The 17623-nt window shown below is 37.8% G+C and overlaps 1 protein-coding gene across 1 annotated transcript in view; it reads right to left on the reverse strand.

Annotated features, from left to right (window-relative positions):
• Positions 1-17623, reverse strand: part of LOC6032900 (autophagy-related protein 13 homolog) — a 49178-nt gene that overhangs the window by 30535 nt on the left and 1020 nt on the right. The window contains exon 2 of the mRNA XM_038260363.1: positions 871-1228. Within this exon, the coding sequence (XP_038116291.1) occupies positions 871-1228 (358 nt within the window). The remainder of the gene's footprint in view (positions 1-870; positions 1229-17623) is intronic.

Below are 17623 nucleotides of genomic sequence, written 5' to 3' on the forward strand. Positions count from 1 at the left end.
GCATGCTACATCACAGCGAAAGATAGTCGAACTAACTTCGAAATCGGCGGGACGACACGTAAGATCTGCGCTGTGCTTTACCATGAATGAAATGCTTGAAATTGTTTCATACCGTTCATATGCACTACTCGATCGAAGTGAAAGTAGCTCTCGATTCGTTCCGTTTTTGGCCAGCTGGCACATGAATGAAAGTTTGCCGAGGCGCGCACGTTTGGTAGCTTCAAAACTCAAATTTGCCTCATTTGGTTGGGGGCCTTCCAAAGCTCTGTTGTTGGATAGCCTAGAGTCTTCCATGCAACGATGAGCTTAGGTGTGAGTGAGCGAGCGTTTAACAGTGCTTGAACAGGTTGTTTGAGCAGCTTCCAAGCTGTGATGCAATGAGTTGAGTTGAAGGTGCAAATATATTTGCATTCTGCACGGCTTCATGAAGACAATCTTGTGTCTATGGACTGGCGAGTGAGCTCTATGGTGATTTTCGTTTGTACGTGCCTTTTTCGTAGGTTGATCAAGAAGAATACTTCTTCAAGTTCGAGAACAATCGGTTGCATTGTTAACATTATTATTGAATTTTTTCTCCAATTATTTTGCAGGAGTTTAGAATATCATAAAAGTTCCTCAACTATTTTGATTTGATTTGTGTTGAACGACCACAAAACACACCGTGTTCTCGTACCCCTGAATTTGTGTTTCCGTACGTGACCAACGCGATTCAAATATAGACACAAGTTTGACTAATGGAATGTTTGTGCACCTGACTCCGGCCAAAGGTGACGCACCGCACCGTGTGGGTTTTTCTAGATCTTTCAGGGACGCGAGGGTGCATTGACGCTGAATTGCTGAAATCGAACGCCGCATATAAGGAGTACTTACCCAACTGATGGGTCTGAGGTTCGCCGATGTAAATCCGGTAGAAAATCTGGTACGAGTCCGCACTTTGGCGGCGCGAAAGTTTGTACGCGGGCGTTGAACGAGTCACCGAGAGTAGCGACTTGAGCAATAGTCCCATACGGTTGTAAATGGCGTGCGTGGCGCGAACCTGCAGGTCACACTGATCCTTCTGTACTGCCAGGGACCAAACCTCAAGGATCATATTATCTCCCTCCACCGTTTGGAGAGAGATTTCTACGCACAGTGGCAGCCGCGTGACAATCGACTCATGCTGGCTGATTTGGAGCACTTTCTTCGTTTCCGCTAGCACGTCCGGCTGGTCGACAATCGCGATGTTGAACTGTAATTGAAAGAAGAAATGAAGGTCGCGTTAGCTACACGTGCAGTTGAGATAACAAGTGGGTGGACATCTCGGAGGTAACATTCCAAAAAGGTGTTTCACATAACAACCCCACATGTCCAGCTCAAGCTGAAGAGCGCCTCGTTAAAATGTTATCACCAAACGGTGTGGGGAAGGTGGTATTACTTGGCAAGTATTGATTTTCCGCGGCGGCCACGCGTGTGTCTATGTATAATCCTTGAAGGTAACACCATCAACAATAACGGAACACACACGCGACTGGGCTGGGCGAAATGGCGCAGAGAAAGAAACAACACTCCCCGGGGCTGGTCATGAACCTGACCTTGACTCCGGCAGCTGTGGCGAACGAAGCCAAACTAATAATGCTGTGTGTGTCTGGAGGGGTTGATAAGACCCAAATCCTCGGTTGTGGTGGCAGCTTGGTCGTGAGTTCAAACAGGACGACCGTCAGCTGGGCAAAGGGGCGTGAAATTGAGCTATCGAGTGCGCCAAGCGTGACCCATTATTACAAAACCGGGTGGTTCAGAAGGGAATCGTCGTAAAAATATGCCCTTTAATTAACTTCAAGTTCTTTATGGGAAGAAGTTATTGGAAACGTAATTTTCACTTAATTAGGTTCCATCCTGAAGTGCATCCAACCATCTTTCCGTGTAGGTTGAGAGCTATATTGGATTTCACATGCCGACCAGGCAAGCTGGTGAGCCACACACCATCATCGGTCTTCCTTCACGATCATTAAACTCCGATTGCTTTGGCCAAAGTGGTCCGTTCCACTCGACCAATGGTCAATGGTCTGCACATGCAGCGGGAGCGAATTTGTTTGCCTTCCTCACTGAGGAAAGGCTATACAATCACTCGAAATATGAACATTTTTTTTTTGACCTCCTGACCAACCTCATTAATACATATCGTGTGTTGAGAAGTTTATCAAAAATATGCATTTGATTTTCTCGGTTTTGGCTGAAAGAATTTTGTCCGAATTTATTCTATTTGGTCCAGTTTTGGATCCCATAGCTTGGTATTGAAAATTGTAAAGGTTTATTTAGTATTTTTTTAAAGTTATGCTAACAAACAGTGTTGATGGATGAAGTACATCGTGTGCTTTTCAACAAAAAGGGATGAGTCCCGCATAGTTCGGTTTTATATGTGAGAAACTTATTTCGGATTTGAATTCATAGGACAGAGTGCTGCGCAAAATCAAACTTTTTTCGTTAAAATCACTGTAGCTCACCAACAGTTCATATTAGTTTGAGGTTTACATTGATTTTTATGTAAAATTGTCCGGGGAACACGACGATGATAAAATAAAAAATATATATATATATAAGGAATTGGTTAAAACTGAATTTTAATACTTAAAACGTTTAAAATATAATACACGGGGCCTTAAGTGCCCGATTTTTTATCGATTTCCTTGGAAAATTTTCTATAAAATGCAACCTCTAGAAAGTAATTTGCTCAAATAGTTGCAAAGTTATGATTAAAAGAAAAAAAAGTTTTTTAGAAAAGCGAAAAAAAGAGGACGGTGCTAAAAAAAAAGGGATGGTCCAATTAGCACCAAACTTGGGATTTCTGTTAACTATGTATCAATAGATGAACGCTCCCTCCAAGTGTGTACTCAGTTGACATGGAATGACCCTTACACGAAACTTGATTATCTAAGTTTGTCATAGATGGCAGCACAGTACATCATATTGTCTGTGCCAAGAAACTCCTTACAAGGAAATTTCATTCAGAACATTCTTCAAGAAATGTAGCGCAATGAGGAAGGCATCAATCACCCACAGGTGGATTAAGCTTCGTTTTTTTATTTGTTTTATCAGTGGAGATGGAGAGTAGGTCCATATTTGCACGATTTAGTGCTTTGTTTGCACCGGAGAGCAGTAGCAAGGGCGTGGGTTTTTCGGTGCACGTGCCAATCAACGTGAGCGTGAGTAGGGTGGTCCAAACAAATTTATGATTTTTTTTTTCAAAATTATAACCACGTTTTTATCAATGTTCCTTTGGAAGTTCATGACATATGGTGGAAGTCACAGAACTTTGATAACATATTTTATCATCAAAAGCAATTTTAAAAGACCATTTTAATGATTAAAATTATGTTTTGGAAACTTAATAGAACTAAACAATTTTAGTCATTTAATTTAGTTTTCTGAGAATATCGTAAGATGTGATCAAATTAAAAATATGAGTGTTTTGATATCTCATTCTTCGTAGGTGATAAGCTCGTTTTTATTTACTTTCTGTTATTTAAACAAATACAATTCGAGTGTTGTTGACATATAAGTGTACTTCTTCAGTGAGCCAATACCTCTGCCAAAGTGGATTTCGCTCTAAAGTGATCCAATGTTTGCCCAATTAATTGAACACGAGCTTCGTGGAACTCTTTTTAACACATAAAAATCGTGCAACATGGGCTGATTCATAACACACCTCGTTGGTAGATCGAACTTTGCGCACACATCAGCAAAAAGCCAATCCAAAACATCAAACCAATTTGTTGTAAAGATTTCGCACTGTGATAATAAGCTGGAAACGTTTCTCGCAGAAAAAAACAAGTTTGCTTTCACGAACCGTACTCGAACAACTTTGGCGGGCCTTTTGAACCCGTCGTCAGCTATATTGATTGAGTATCGGCGCCACTGAGGTGAAATGTAGTGGAATTTTTTGTGCAAACATTTTCCATTGTTTGTTGATTTAATTCTGCGGGTCGCGTGCGGTCAAGCGCTAGTCGAACGACTTGGAAGTCAATCACTGGCGATTGTTTCTGAAAATAGCATCCATTCATAAACAGTTTTATAATGAACTACTAGCATCACACCCAGTTCGTGGAAATTCCAACCCAGATCACTCTTATCGCCCTCATAACTAGTTACAGTTTCCTGAAAAAGAAAAAAAACTGCATCACAAAACGCCCCCTTCGCCAACGCGCTATGCACACACCAAGTTCCGGCCAACCAAGGCCGCAGAGTCCCAAGCTGTGCTGCACCAGCTGCAATTTCAATATCGAGTCGAACTCGGCGACGATAACGAGATTGGCTCGCCGTGCAGCTGAGACTTTCAACTTCTGGTCGTGAGCTACGAGTCCCAGTTTTAGCGTGAAGGTCTGAGCGGGAAACCCCTGAACAACGTGTCAGAACGAGCCATGAAAAACAATTGTAACGCTCTCGCGTTAGCAATAGCATCTGCAGCATAAACCGTGAGCAAATCAGCGGATGTCGTCACTTTATCAATTCGTCGACGTCGTCGCTGGATAATTTACGATTGCTGCTAGTGTGCTATAGGCGTGTGACACCGTTTCCGAGGCGGATTATGCTTAGATCCATAAGGTAGTACGAAATTTGCATACGTGCGTGAAGACACTAACTCTTCCGAAGTGCGATGTCACGACGGCGACGTTGATGGAAACTGGCGCAAATTGATACTAAATTATACGGATCGGGTGTACCCCATTTGGCATAATGGACATTTGGCATAACGGGTTTTCAAGAAGGACGTTTGGCATAATGGACGTTTGGCATAATTGGTCCAAGACATCAGGGACGTTTGGCATAATGGACATTTGGCATAATGGACGTTTGGCATAACTCGTTCAAAAACTATCAAGGACGTTTGGCATAATGGACGTTTGGCATAATTGGTCCAAGACATCAGGGACGTTTGGCATAATGGACATTTGGCATAATGGACGTTTGGCATAACTCGTTCAAAAACTATCAAGGACGTTTGGCATAATGGACGTTTGGCATAATTATTGCTAGCTTTTTTTTTGTTTTGTTCAATTAGTATAATTTTTTTGTAAAGAATAATAACTTATAGCTTTTTTTTCCTAAAAGCTTTATAATGCATTTTTCCATAAAATTATTTAAAATTCTTTTTTAGAAAGTGGCTATATAAAATTAAGATTTTTCTCCTTTTGAAATAGCAGCTATTTTTTTGTATTATTTTTTTCTTTCTTTTATTTTAAATTCAACTAACAAAGAAATGTAAGTTTTGCCAGCCTTGAAATATTTTGCAATAAAGATTTTACACTATTTTCCCTTTTCCATCCTTTTTGAATTCAACCTGAAGAATGTATGTACATTTGCTCTTCTTTAAAGAAATGCAATTAATATTTTTAAAGCAATTTTCTCTTCTTTAATTTTAAAACTAAAAGAAGGTAAAATCTCTCAAAAGATGTCCAGTTTTTGTTTTTTTAAATATTTTGCAATTATTGTTTTTTATGCAATTTTCTCTTCTTTAATATTCAACCTTTATAAGGGATGTTCATTTTTCTTTCTTTAAATATTTGGCAAATGAGTAGTTATAAAATTTTCTCTTCTTTTATTTTAAATTCAACATTTAGAAAAAATACGTTTTGAATACTTGACAATCGCCTTTGTTTATGAAATTTTCCCTTCTTTTATATAAAATAATACTATAAGTAATAAGTAAGTAATAAGAAAAGTCTCTTTAAAGATTCACAAATTGCCACTCTTCAAATGTTTGACAATCGCATTATTTTCATGTTTTTGACCAACCTCTCAAAAAAAAAAAAAAAAAACAATTTAATCAGCAATTAATTTTTTAAACAATTTTCTCTTCTTTAAGATTAGTTTTAAATAAATACAAGAAGGGAAAATTGCATACACAACTTTATTGCAAAACATAAAGCAACAGAGAAAAAATGTGCAAAAATGATAGAAATGTTTAAAGAGAACATCTATAAGAGAATTTCCCTTCTTGAGTTGTCTATAAAATATGGGAAAATTTCATAAAACAACTAAATTGCAAAATATTTAATGAAAAGTAAAATCTGAATCTGCAAAACAATTAATTTCATGAATTAATTAAAACAGTAAATCTTCAACATGGGTCATAAATCGACATCTGACTACTCTTGTGTCACCAAGCTGTTGTGGCCAAGGCAGTTTAGTTATTGAGTTATTCTATTAAAGGTCCTTGGTTCAATTCCCGTAGACAACACTTTTTGTTTTGAAGGATGAACTTTTTCTTGAAATGGACTCGAGGGCATAATTCTCTCGGTCATCTAGAACTGTGTTCTCTGTATCTGTAAATCTTACCGCTACTCTCGTGTCGGACGAGTGCTGCCCAGTTCTGGGTGTTCTTTAGATTGAATTCGAAAAAAAGGGAAAAATGTGGATTTATTTAGAGATTTTTCCTTCTTCAAGTTAAATTATGATCAAAAGAAGGGAAAATTGCATTATCACAGCTTAATTGTCGAAAATTTGAAGAGGTTTTTTCATCATTTAGTTGAATTTCATATAAAAGGGAAAATTTTATTCAAAAAATATTATTGCTAATTATATTGAAAGGGGAAAATGTAAAGCTAACAAGAGATATTTTCTTCTTTAAACTAAATTTTCAATAAAAATATCAAAATTACATTAAAAAGATTTATTGTGAATTATTCAAAAAGGAAAAAATTTACTGTTGGGGAAAAAATAAAGAGATACCTAGTTTTTCGAAAAAAAAACTAATAGTAATCTCTGAAAGTTGTATAAAAAAGGCAAATAAACAATACATTTTCATTCGTGAAAATGAGAAATACTTAAAAAATAAAACAAAAATAAAATCTGGTAATCTGGTGGCCCAACGTCCACTATACCAAACATCCTAGATGGTTTTTGAACGAGTTATGCCAAGCGTCCATTATGCCAAATGTCCATTATGCCAAACGTCCTTGATGGTTTTTGAACGAGTTATGCCAAACGTCCATTATGCCAAATGTCCATTATGCCAAATGTCCATTATGCCAAACGTCCTTGATGGTTTTTGAACGAGTTATGCCAAACGTCCTTGATGGTTTTTGAACGAGTTATGCCAAACGTCCATTATGCCAAATGTCCATTATGCCAAACGTCCTTGATGGTTTTTGAACGAGTTATGCCAAACGTCCATTATGCCAAACGTCCTTGATGGTTTTTGAACGAGTTATGCCAAACGTCCATTATGCCAAACGTCCTTGATGGTTTTTGAACGAGTTATGCCAAACGTCCATTATGCCAAATGTCCATTATGCCAAACGTCCCTGATGTCTTGGACCAATTATGCCAAACGTCCATTATGCCAAACGTCCTTCTTGAAAACCCGTTATGCCAAATGTCCATTATGCCAAATGGGGTACACCCATACGGATCGCACCAAGGTGAAGAAGATGCTGGCTGGCGACGCGATAAAGGATGGCAATAAGAGCAGAATTGGGTGTGCGCGCTATGAGTCGAGAAGTATGGGATTTTTATGAGACAATGACGATGGAGACACATATATTTTTTGAGCAGCTCAAGGCTGACGTTGAAGGATGAAAGTGGATCAGGTGACGATGAATTTATTGCTCTATGGGTATGGTAATGTCTGAATGATGAAAGAATAAACATAATTCATCGGAATTCTTTTGTAATCCAATAATAAATGTATAGCTTTTAGGATGAGAATGTTATTATGTACAAATTAATATGATGATAAAATGTTCAAAGTTCAAATGGTTACAATTAGCTTATATCTACTCAATAAAGATAAATTAATCAAATTTATTACAATTAGGGAACATCCATAAACCACGTGGACACTTTAGGAGGACACTTATTTTTTTTTCTTGTTTTGATGTACTATAGATTAGCATGTTATAATGATTGTTCTGATCAAAGGATGCCAAGTGTGCTAAGCGCCCAAAAAGAAACACATTTGAAATGTTAAACCAAATTCAAGCTCAATCTAAGCATATTTGATTCATTATATTGCGATTTTAATATAAAATTGCTGTTGCGTTTAGTTGAATTATATAAAAATTAAATTATTTGGGCAATTTTTATTTAAGTTATCGAAAAAAAGGTGAACAGCTTAGTTGCGTTTCCAAAAATCTGTTGATTAAAACAATTTTGAACGAGAATAGAGAAATACACATTAATAGCTGTAACTTTAGTTCAGAAAATTTATTACATCTGCTGAAGGTCGTAAATAAAGCAATTTACCAAGCAATCTCGACATGCAAGTGCAATTCAAACGACAAATCATTTAACCATTCGAGTGTAAAATTACAATCTCAAGCCGCAGCCATATGTTCAGTCTGTTACTGCAGTGTATACCAATCAATGCAAATTTCTATCCGATTAACCCACAAGTTCCGCATGAATGAATGGAACCACTTCTTCAAGCCATTCGTCGACCAGTTCTTTGAGGGGCGTGTGTGTAGGACGCCACGGTGGCGGGACTTCTGTGGGACGGCTTTGAAAAATGACGCTCCATTTATGGCCCTTCTGGCTGGATCTGCTCTGCATCGAAGAGGAATGTTGGGGCCACTTTTACGCGGACACGGACAAGTAATGAGACTCGCCTACGTGTCGCCTGTCCTGGCCCGGTTCGGTCCGTTTTGCTGAATATAAACGGATAATTATACAACTTTTCAACCCGATTTGGGTTGGTCGCGCGTTGCAGCAAAATCCAATTTGATGCCAGGTAAGAGAGCGGTGCGAACGAACCGAAAAACAACAACCAATGCGGGATTCACCTTTCCCGAGTCTAATTGGAAAACGTGGAAGAGCGCCAAATAAGTTGACGCGCTGACGCGAAAACGGAACCGTTCGTTCCGGGCCGGGGGTTGATAGCAATTATTGTAATTAACGTGGCGGAATTGCGAATTGCACGCTATCATTTTGATAGAACCCGACGCCGAGGAGGCGCCACCACCGTCGACGGGGTTATTCTGATTCGTTTTCGCAAACAATTTCCATTGAATATCATTTCACAAACGATGGGAAAATTGTTTTTTTAGATGCCATTATGAAATTGATGTGCTTTAGAACGCAATCTCGACGATATGCTATCGTGAGGGTTTGCTGGGCTAGGAAACACGTGGTTTTTCACTAAAACTGTGGGCGTCTTTTTACCTTTAAAAACTGCGATGAAGTTGATCCGCTCGAAGTTATCCAATTTATCCAAATCTGCACTGTTTTACTAATACTTCATCCACTTATTTCACAATTCACACACTTGCCAGCTCTGTAGTCTGGTCGTATTATATTTTTTTTAAATCACTGCTAAATCAATCTTCCACTTCTTCAATCACCCGTAGTTCAGCATAAATGTTCGGAACCTTCCCACACTGCAATTCCCACAAACTTTGAAAGCGTTCCACTGTTAGATCGCTCAATGATATAGTTTTATCTGCAAATTTTTACAGCAATAAAGCAAAACTTCACTTTGCAAAAAACAGCAATGTCTGCTCTTTCGTCCGCGAAAAATGTGCTTTTCCTGGTCGTAAACGTCACCGTCGAGAAGAATCGGCAGAGAGCGCTCTACCGAATAATTTGGTGAGAAAAAAATCCCCGATTCGATTCCAGCACGAGAAAATGGTGCTTTTCCATACACAACTCAACACAACCGCAGCTACAATGCGACAGACATGGGAGAGTTTCCACCTTTGCGTTCAACCGCGCGATGAGTCGGGCGTATGTTGGACGCACACAGCCAAGCGCGAGTTATGCTACATAACACCAATACTATCGCAGCATGCATTGGCACATATACTGGGGGGAAACGTGTATCACCTATACCAACATCCGAGTAGGCTGCGATTCAAAACATAGCGTTTATGCAGCTGCTGCATCCTTGAGCATGATTTATGTTGAGGCCAACTTGGATGGAAATTAACTCTCACAATCAACGACCAACTAAAGAGTCTCTCATAAAATTCCATCTTTGGACATCGCCCCCATCGCATCACTCCCACAGTGCATCCATCAGCATCAAGCGGAATCCATCCACGTTGCAGCACTCTGACTTTTTTCGGTTGGTATTGGTGAGAGCGTTTTCGGACCGTTCGTTAGTCCCCAAAACATGGACACACCTTTTTGCGTGTGTGCTTTTATGTTGTGTTTCATGCAATCTCTCACACGCAGAGTTCACACAACGTTGAAATCACGCGGGAATGCAACCATCAGCCAGCATAAATCGAATAATGCTTGCTGGAAAGTTATGCTAAGACAACGACGACGACGACGGCGATGTTTTTCATTCAAGCGCAACAGCACAAAGACCGTTCGTGCAGTACAGATGATGGCAATGACGATGAACTGATGACGGAACGACTTTTTGAGAGATTGAACAAAAACTGGAGCACTGACGGCAGATTGAGAAGTAACAAAGATGAACAAATTAAATTGCTTCAGGGTGTATGGTGCCCGCAGATTGCAGTCGATGAGCTGTGCTATGCTGGGAGTATTGTATTGTAACATGCTGTAAACTCATGAAATTTCAATTTAGTAGTTTTGCTTTCTCACAATTTTATGGCATTTTTATCCAAGAAAAGCTCATGCTATCGTTGACAGATCATAAATGCTATGACAACTACGAATAGTCTTTTAAATCCATATTTATTTGGAATAATTTACAGATCGACCAATGTTTACAAAATCATAGATAATCTATATTTGAACATAAAAAATTATTTTTAACTTCATTTGAAAGCTTTTCTTGTGATCACAAATTTGGATCATTTTTTTTCCAACGGAGGTAAACCAACTTTAAATCTCTCCAATAATGCCTTTTTTAACAAAATTATGACTTGAATCGCTGATTATCAGTTGAATGTCAATTGTGGAAGTACATACAACAATATCCCACAACTATGGAATATAAAATTTTGATGCCCCGTATAAAAAAAAAGTTGATCTTTTTAATATTTTTTCTGCCACAGAACTGCACAACATAACTTGACGTTTTTTTAAAGTGATGTCAGTAAATGCCAGTTTCTTCAAGGTATGATAGATCTGGGCATTTTAAATCTGCTTCATTCGACAGAATTGAATTTTAGTGGATTCCCGGCAAATAAATACATCATCTAAAAGAACCATGCGCTTCTTTGATTTTTTTCTATTACTTTTGATTCCTAAGAAACATTTATTTTGAAACTTAGAGGCATTTTTTTTTTCTAGGTATCACCGAGACCGCCTTTATCACATCACAGAAACTAATGGTCGATTTTTAATGTTACAAATATAACATGAAGTAAAATTTACTGTTTTTTTTTCGAAACGCAAGGCTAACGCAAATTTTATTTCAAGTTTTGTCTCTCTCCCTTATTTTTCTTTCAAAAGTCGTGGCAAAATTAAATTTAATAATCTATAAAAAAATATTTGAATCGATTACAAACTATGTATCGATGTTCAAACATTTTTAAAAATTTTGGCTCTTTTCTATATCGTAGAGTAACCCTTTGAAAGCACGTATCTTGAGAATTTTCAAGTACTGGGCAAGATTTTTAATTTAAAAATAATGGAAAAAGTGATGATGCAAAATGGTTTCTATTGAAATAGACCAAGTCAAAGCATGGACAAAGTGTTATCCATATGAAACAATAGGGAAAAAGTCGATTTACCAAAAGGCAAAAAAATACTCGTTGTAAACGATTATTTTTGTAATTTCACTGAAGTAGAGTTATTTTAATTTTATCACAAAGTTTGTAAACAGCGATCTATCAACAGGATTCTTAAGCATGATTTTTTTCAAATTATCGGAATTTGGTACATAAATTGAACATAAAGCACCATGCGTCTCCAGCAAAATTTACTTCAAAACCATTTCGATGGAGAAGCATGGCACTTTTAGTGTAATTGATGTACCGTTATCCGATATTTTTTTTTCGAAAATTCATAATTTAGAATCTTGTAAATGGATATTCACAATTTTTGGGTATCTTATGTTGTGCTATGTATGTGTTATGTCCTGAAAAATCATAGACACCATATTTCAAGCTGAGCTTTTTGGACCTGAGGGCTCCAAATCAGCATACAAAGTTATCATTTGATCTGTAAGTGTAATCAGCTATGTTTTCAAAATGTCTCATCATTTTTATTACAAGCTCAATTTATGACCTTTATTTTGAAACACAATCTTAAATTGGTTCAGCCGTCCAAATGATTTTTTTTGAGATTTTTGTTTTCTGCAATAACCTTAAAAACACTTTTTTTAACCATCTTAACCCATCCTATTTAAAGGATCAATTTAATCGCCAAACACCGATCGGGATCACTAAAAGCAAAATAAATTTCAAGAATTTATTAATGCTTTTGAATTTTTGAACAGCAGCGAACTGAAACATTTTTCATAACTTTTAATTCAGGTTTGGAATTTGAAATGTATTTTTTTTATTTTTTATAACAACTTTTTTTCTAGGTCTGATTTTCAAAAAATAAAAAAATGCACAATTTTTCTTTTTGCAGTACACATAACGTCTAGTATTAATAAAAAGGCTTTGTAATTTAAATTAATAATTCTTCTATGGCTGGCTTTGCCGTTCTAATCTAAACCCTGGTGACACACTTTTCTTAGAAATCAATACGCTTCCTCAATACTATTTCTGTGATAGTCTAGTCGCGCAACACGGAACAATACACCCCGTTAGACCCTCTCCGCCGTTCGTTCTGGTGAATGGAAGAGATGAAGTGCAATCAATTGCTAATTCCGCCAATATGGTGTTACATCATCATCATCACCATTGTAGCGTCTTAACTTCGCCTATCGCATCGCTGCGGCTTCATCCAGGGACAAACAATTAGTATTTGTTTTTATTTCCGGGATTTCGTCCAAGATTAGCGTCGATCTTAAATTACAATCGCGATAAGCAACAACCGAGGAAGAAAGACAGTTTGTAGCGAAGTGTATTAATGAGTTATTATTGATGAAAACACCTCCATCTGCGCGGGGGGCCGAACAAAGGCCAATAAACGACATATAATTCATTCCATTATGCCAATTTTGAACCCAAGAGCCGTCAAAGCATCAAATAGCAAATAGTGCTCGCTCACACACAATTTATAAGTGCAATGGCGTAAACAAACAAGTCTTAGGGTAAGGTGTCAACTTTTGAACAGCTTAGTTGGAAGTTTGTATTGTATTTCGTTCTTCAACATTCTGGAAAAAAATGAGTTCAATAATTGCCAAACTGCCCGCACCTTTACAATTGACTGCAAGCGATGGATGTGTCACTGCACCCCCGACATGATCATCATCAACTCTCACACACATGATGATTCGAAATAGTGCGCGAAAATTGCATATTTGCTGCGCAATTTTTTCGCACCAGCCGGCAGCTGTTGTTGGTGTGCACTGTACGGTCGCATGGTGATCACCAGTTGATCTGCGGTTATTGCTCCGGCGACGTTTGTCGCAATTGTAATGAATGCGTAGAATTAATCATGAATGGAATGTGTTGTACCCACTTTGGGCATGCTTAGAATTCACGGTGTCACTGGGGGGAAACCACGTTTTTGATCGATCTGTCGAACACATCTGGACGGTCGGGAGTTTCTTTGTTCAGAACTTGAAACTCCAGCGAAGGAAAGTTCGCGCTCATTAATGGGTCGACCTACTTAACGTCCCCTCGGATATTGGCCAGATTCGTGCAGTTTGATCTGGGGTGGTTGAGTTGAGTGGTTGGGAGCAGTTTGGCGCCACCAGTCACGTTGCACTTGGTACACATTTCAGGAAAATTATGACCTTGTACCACGCGATTTCCTCGTCTCACTTCAGTGCACAGATAAGGTGAGGGAAGGTAATAGTGCAACGGTGCTGATGATGATGATCATCATCGGCGAAACGTTCGTTACTGTATAAAACGCAAAGTGTAAACACTTCAATTCCCAAGTCGTGCCATCATTTCGCGAAAGTGAATAGCACTCCATCTCTACGAGCTCGAATGCGTTATTTTTGCTGGCCACTACAAAGTAATGGGCGAGCTTTGAGAAAACAAATTGCATAACTGCACCTTCTAAGCTAGAGGAGTGCACCGAACGGCTTGCGGTTACATCAATAAGTTCTGGTTTGAACCAGTTTCGAGAGATGTTTACACGTTGAGCGAGGGATTCACATTGCAGATCTAACTGAGTATTTTCAAGATAAGGAATCATCGTGTTGAGTTTCGAAAACCTTGTTTTGATCATACCAAAATCAGACCTAAATAAAAAAAGCTGTAACCTTCAAAAGCATAATAAAGATGTGGCTTCATAGTTTTGAAAGTCATCCTCATCAGCTCAAGGCAAATTACAGAACGATGACGTGACAATGGTCTCGTAGTTTGAAACTTGAACCACATTTTGACACTGTTCAACTCCATGCCGGTTGTGAGAGAGAGGATATTCCCAATTTTCCTGTCACCAATACAGATGTTAAACTTTTCCCCGCGCATGTCAACTGCGGCCAAGGTTTGTCAGGAGCGGAAAATTTGCAAATCATACGCCGACCAATACGACCAACGATGTGGCAAAATCAGGTCCGCTGGCGACGAGACGTTCCACGTGGTCTGCCAGACTAGACGCGCGGGTAATTAGAACGGGAATCAGCGCTATTAATCACACTCCGAGGGTGTCGCTGTAACTACGAGAGCAGAGCAATATGCTGGTCAAAGTTCTGAGCGCTGATGTTCAGATGAGTCATCACTGTTTACGTGCTGCTCATCGCCTCCGCTGTGGTCAACGGCCTTGTGGGGTACGTCCAACAAGAATCCCACTGAAACAGGGTAAACAAATTTTCGACCCAGTAGTTTTCCGTTTTGTTGTGATCAACTTCCCGAAAAAAAAACAAAACTTCCAAACAGAAACCAACGAAACAAACAACAACATCGTAACCTCCCAGCTGTAAGCATAGAAATCTCTAGACTGTGCTGCTGTAAACAACACATTACACAACTTGGTCCCGGTCCAAGTAGAACCAGTCGCTGGGCCTTGAAACCAGTTTTGGCCCTTTTTTCGGTACACGTGCACAAACGCACGTACGCAAACGTCGCGCTAGACGACGCCCCTGCACGAAGTGGAACATACAAAATAACATCCGTTCCACCAGCATAGACTGTTGTCTCGTTTTCGGTTTCTATGTTTTGGTGACTAATCGCCAAAAGAATGCAGGCTGGCGGTGTATGCTCGATTTATGTTTTGGGCTCGGAATTTTCTGGATTCAGTTGGGTGTGGTGACCCAGATATTCAAATATTTTAACATATGTTTCCAAAAAGACTCAAAAAACAACTCTAGAGTTTTTTTGAATTGGTCCTATAAACACATGAAAGACAAAATAGCTTATAGGAACTTTTCCAAAAAACTCTGGAACTCAACTATAAAAGTTAACCAAATTGTCGATGAAGGCTAAACCAGCTTCAAAACCATAAAATGATGATTTGAACATATTTAAAACAGCCAATTAAAGCATGTTAGTAATAAAGTCTCATTAGAGTCTATGCATGCGCAAGAATTCTGAGTTTTTTTTTGTGTATTTGTATCGTAATTTTGGCAGTTCTTTTGGAAAATTCTCGTTTACTTCGGTGAAGATACTTGGAATTTTCGAACATCATATTATTCTTATGACAATTCATATTAATCTTAAAATAATATTAGGCTTAGATTCAGCCTTATTAAAATAAAATCAGAAATAATGTAATTTGAAAATAAAAATTCAAAAATGAAAAAGTGGAAAAAATACTGAAAAAGTAAAAGTAAATCTTTCCCAGTTCCTGAGGGGAACACCCTTGAAGAGTATCGGGGCCGGCATTTGCAAAGCGGGTTCAGTGGCAGTTTCATTCTCAACTTAATGTTAACATGTTAGGGTTAATGTTAACATTCCATAGGTCGCCTTCCTAAGGTGTCGTGATAAGGTCCAGTTTGTGACGATACACTACCTTTCCTTTACTAAGCAATCGAATCCAGAAGAGAAACGATCACCACGATTACTGAAAAAAAGGGTTTTAAAATGCATTGTTCACCTGTCCAGTTTTTTTTGCATTCATAGGATTCCAAAATATTGATTATTTACGATTTTTCTTGGCGAATTTCATAAAAATTCAAAATATTTTTAAACGATACAGAAACATGCATTTCAGATTGTTTTGAGATGATAAGATTTGTAATTTTATTGATATTTTTAAGTGTTTTTTTTTTGTTCGCCCTTTTATTTATCGGACCATTTTTGAAGGGAGGGTACACAAGTAATGCTTAAATAATGAAATAACTGAAATGATATAAATCCAAGGGATATCTTATTTTTAAATTACACAGTATTCTTATAATTCCGTTGTAAAACTACTTCCTATTCTTGCTATTTTTGAATAAAACTTTTCAATACACCTTTGAAATTTGAAACTTATCGTGGCAAATAATAATCAAATAACAAATGGGTAAACAAACGCCACAAAAATTCAATTCAACGGGTGTTTTAATTATGGTTTAAAACGAAAAGATTATTTTATAAAGACAATCATTCCTTGTATGATTAGAAGGGTTTTAAAATTGACATTTAAATTAATTTTCAAAAATTCATGGCTTTTTTGACATAAAGTATCTTGCTTGATTGCTCGTTCCAAGGGGTTCCAAATGATGTATCGAAAAATGTTGGCTCGTCAGTAAAAAATGCATTAAAATTCATAAAAAATGATCAAAAATGGTTTTTGTAAGTGTGTTATTATCGTTGAACAAAAGGCTTCATCGTTGTAGTGCTTTAGGACTCTATTGCAAAATATGTTGCATTCAGTTCGTAGCAAAACTTGTGATTTAGAAATCGTCGTATTTATTTATGTTAGACTCGTGCTGAAATTACTATTTTTGGGTTTAACTTGAAAAGGATGTTGCAAATATTTTTTAAAGTTTATAGTCATCCTTCACTTTATAAAACTGGCTGAAAAAACCAGGAGGCATAAAAGGTGTTATCAAAAATCAAAGTTTCAATGGAAAATAATCAACCTCAAAACAATTTATTGGAAATTTTCGCATGTTTGGCAGGTTAAGTACTCGCTCCTAACTCCATCCAATTAGCTGATTTTTACTATTCAAAACAATTTAATTTGTAAAAGTGTTGATAGAAACTTGCTTGCTCACTGCCTGAGCTATTTATCAGTTGATTTCAGTTGAAAACTTTTTTTATGAGCTGTGATTGCACGTCAATTGCAACATTAGAGCTGCTGTTACCCTAAATCATATTTAAATTTATAAAATTCAATTAAAACATTTTTTAAAACTAATACAGAATGTATTACGCTTAACTAGCCAATCGAAAAGTTACCAGGGGCCCTGAAATGCCTTAACACTGGAACGCCCAACGCATGTCCAACTTACACGGACGCCCAAGCCTCCTTAAAAAGGTGGAACGGTAACTTCAACTCGCTGGTTCTCGGGCATTACTCAACCAATCGGGACTATTCTTGTTTCCAGTGATTTGTTAGAATGTTTAGATAATCCTAAAATTTTGCAGAACTGGATTTGAACAAATCTGTAATTTCTGCGACCGAAAACATCGTTCCACCTTTTTTAAAACGACTGCCTCCACGGAAGTTTGCTTCTGCAAAGTTCTAGAATCATCTAGACATCCTAACAAACTACTGGAAAGAAGAATCATCT

This window comes from Culex quinquefasciatus, chromosome 3 (assembly GCF_015732765.1).
Source record: "Culex quinquefasciatus strain JHB chromosome 3, VPISU_Cqui_1.0_pri_paternal, whole genome shotgun sequence".
NCBI lineage: Eukaryota > Metazoa > Arthropoda > Insecta > Diptera > Culicidae > Culex > Culex quinquefasciatus.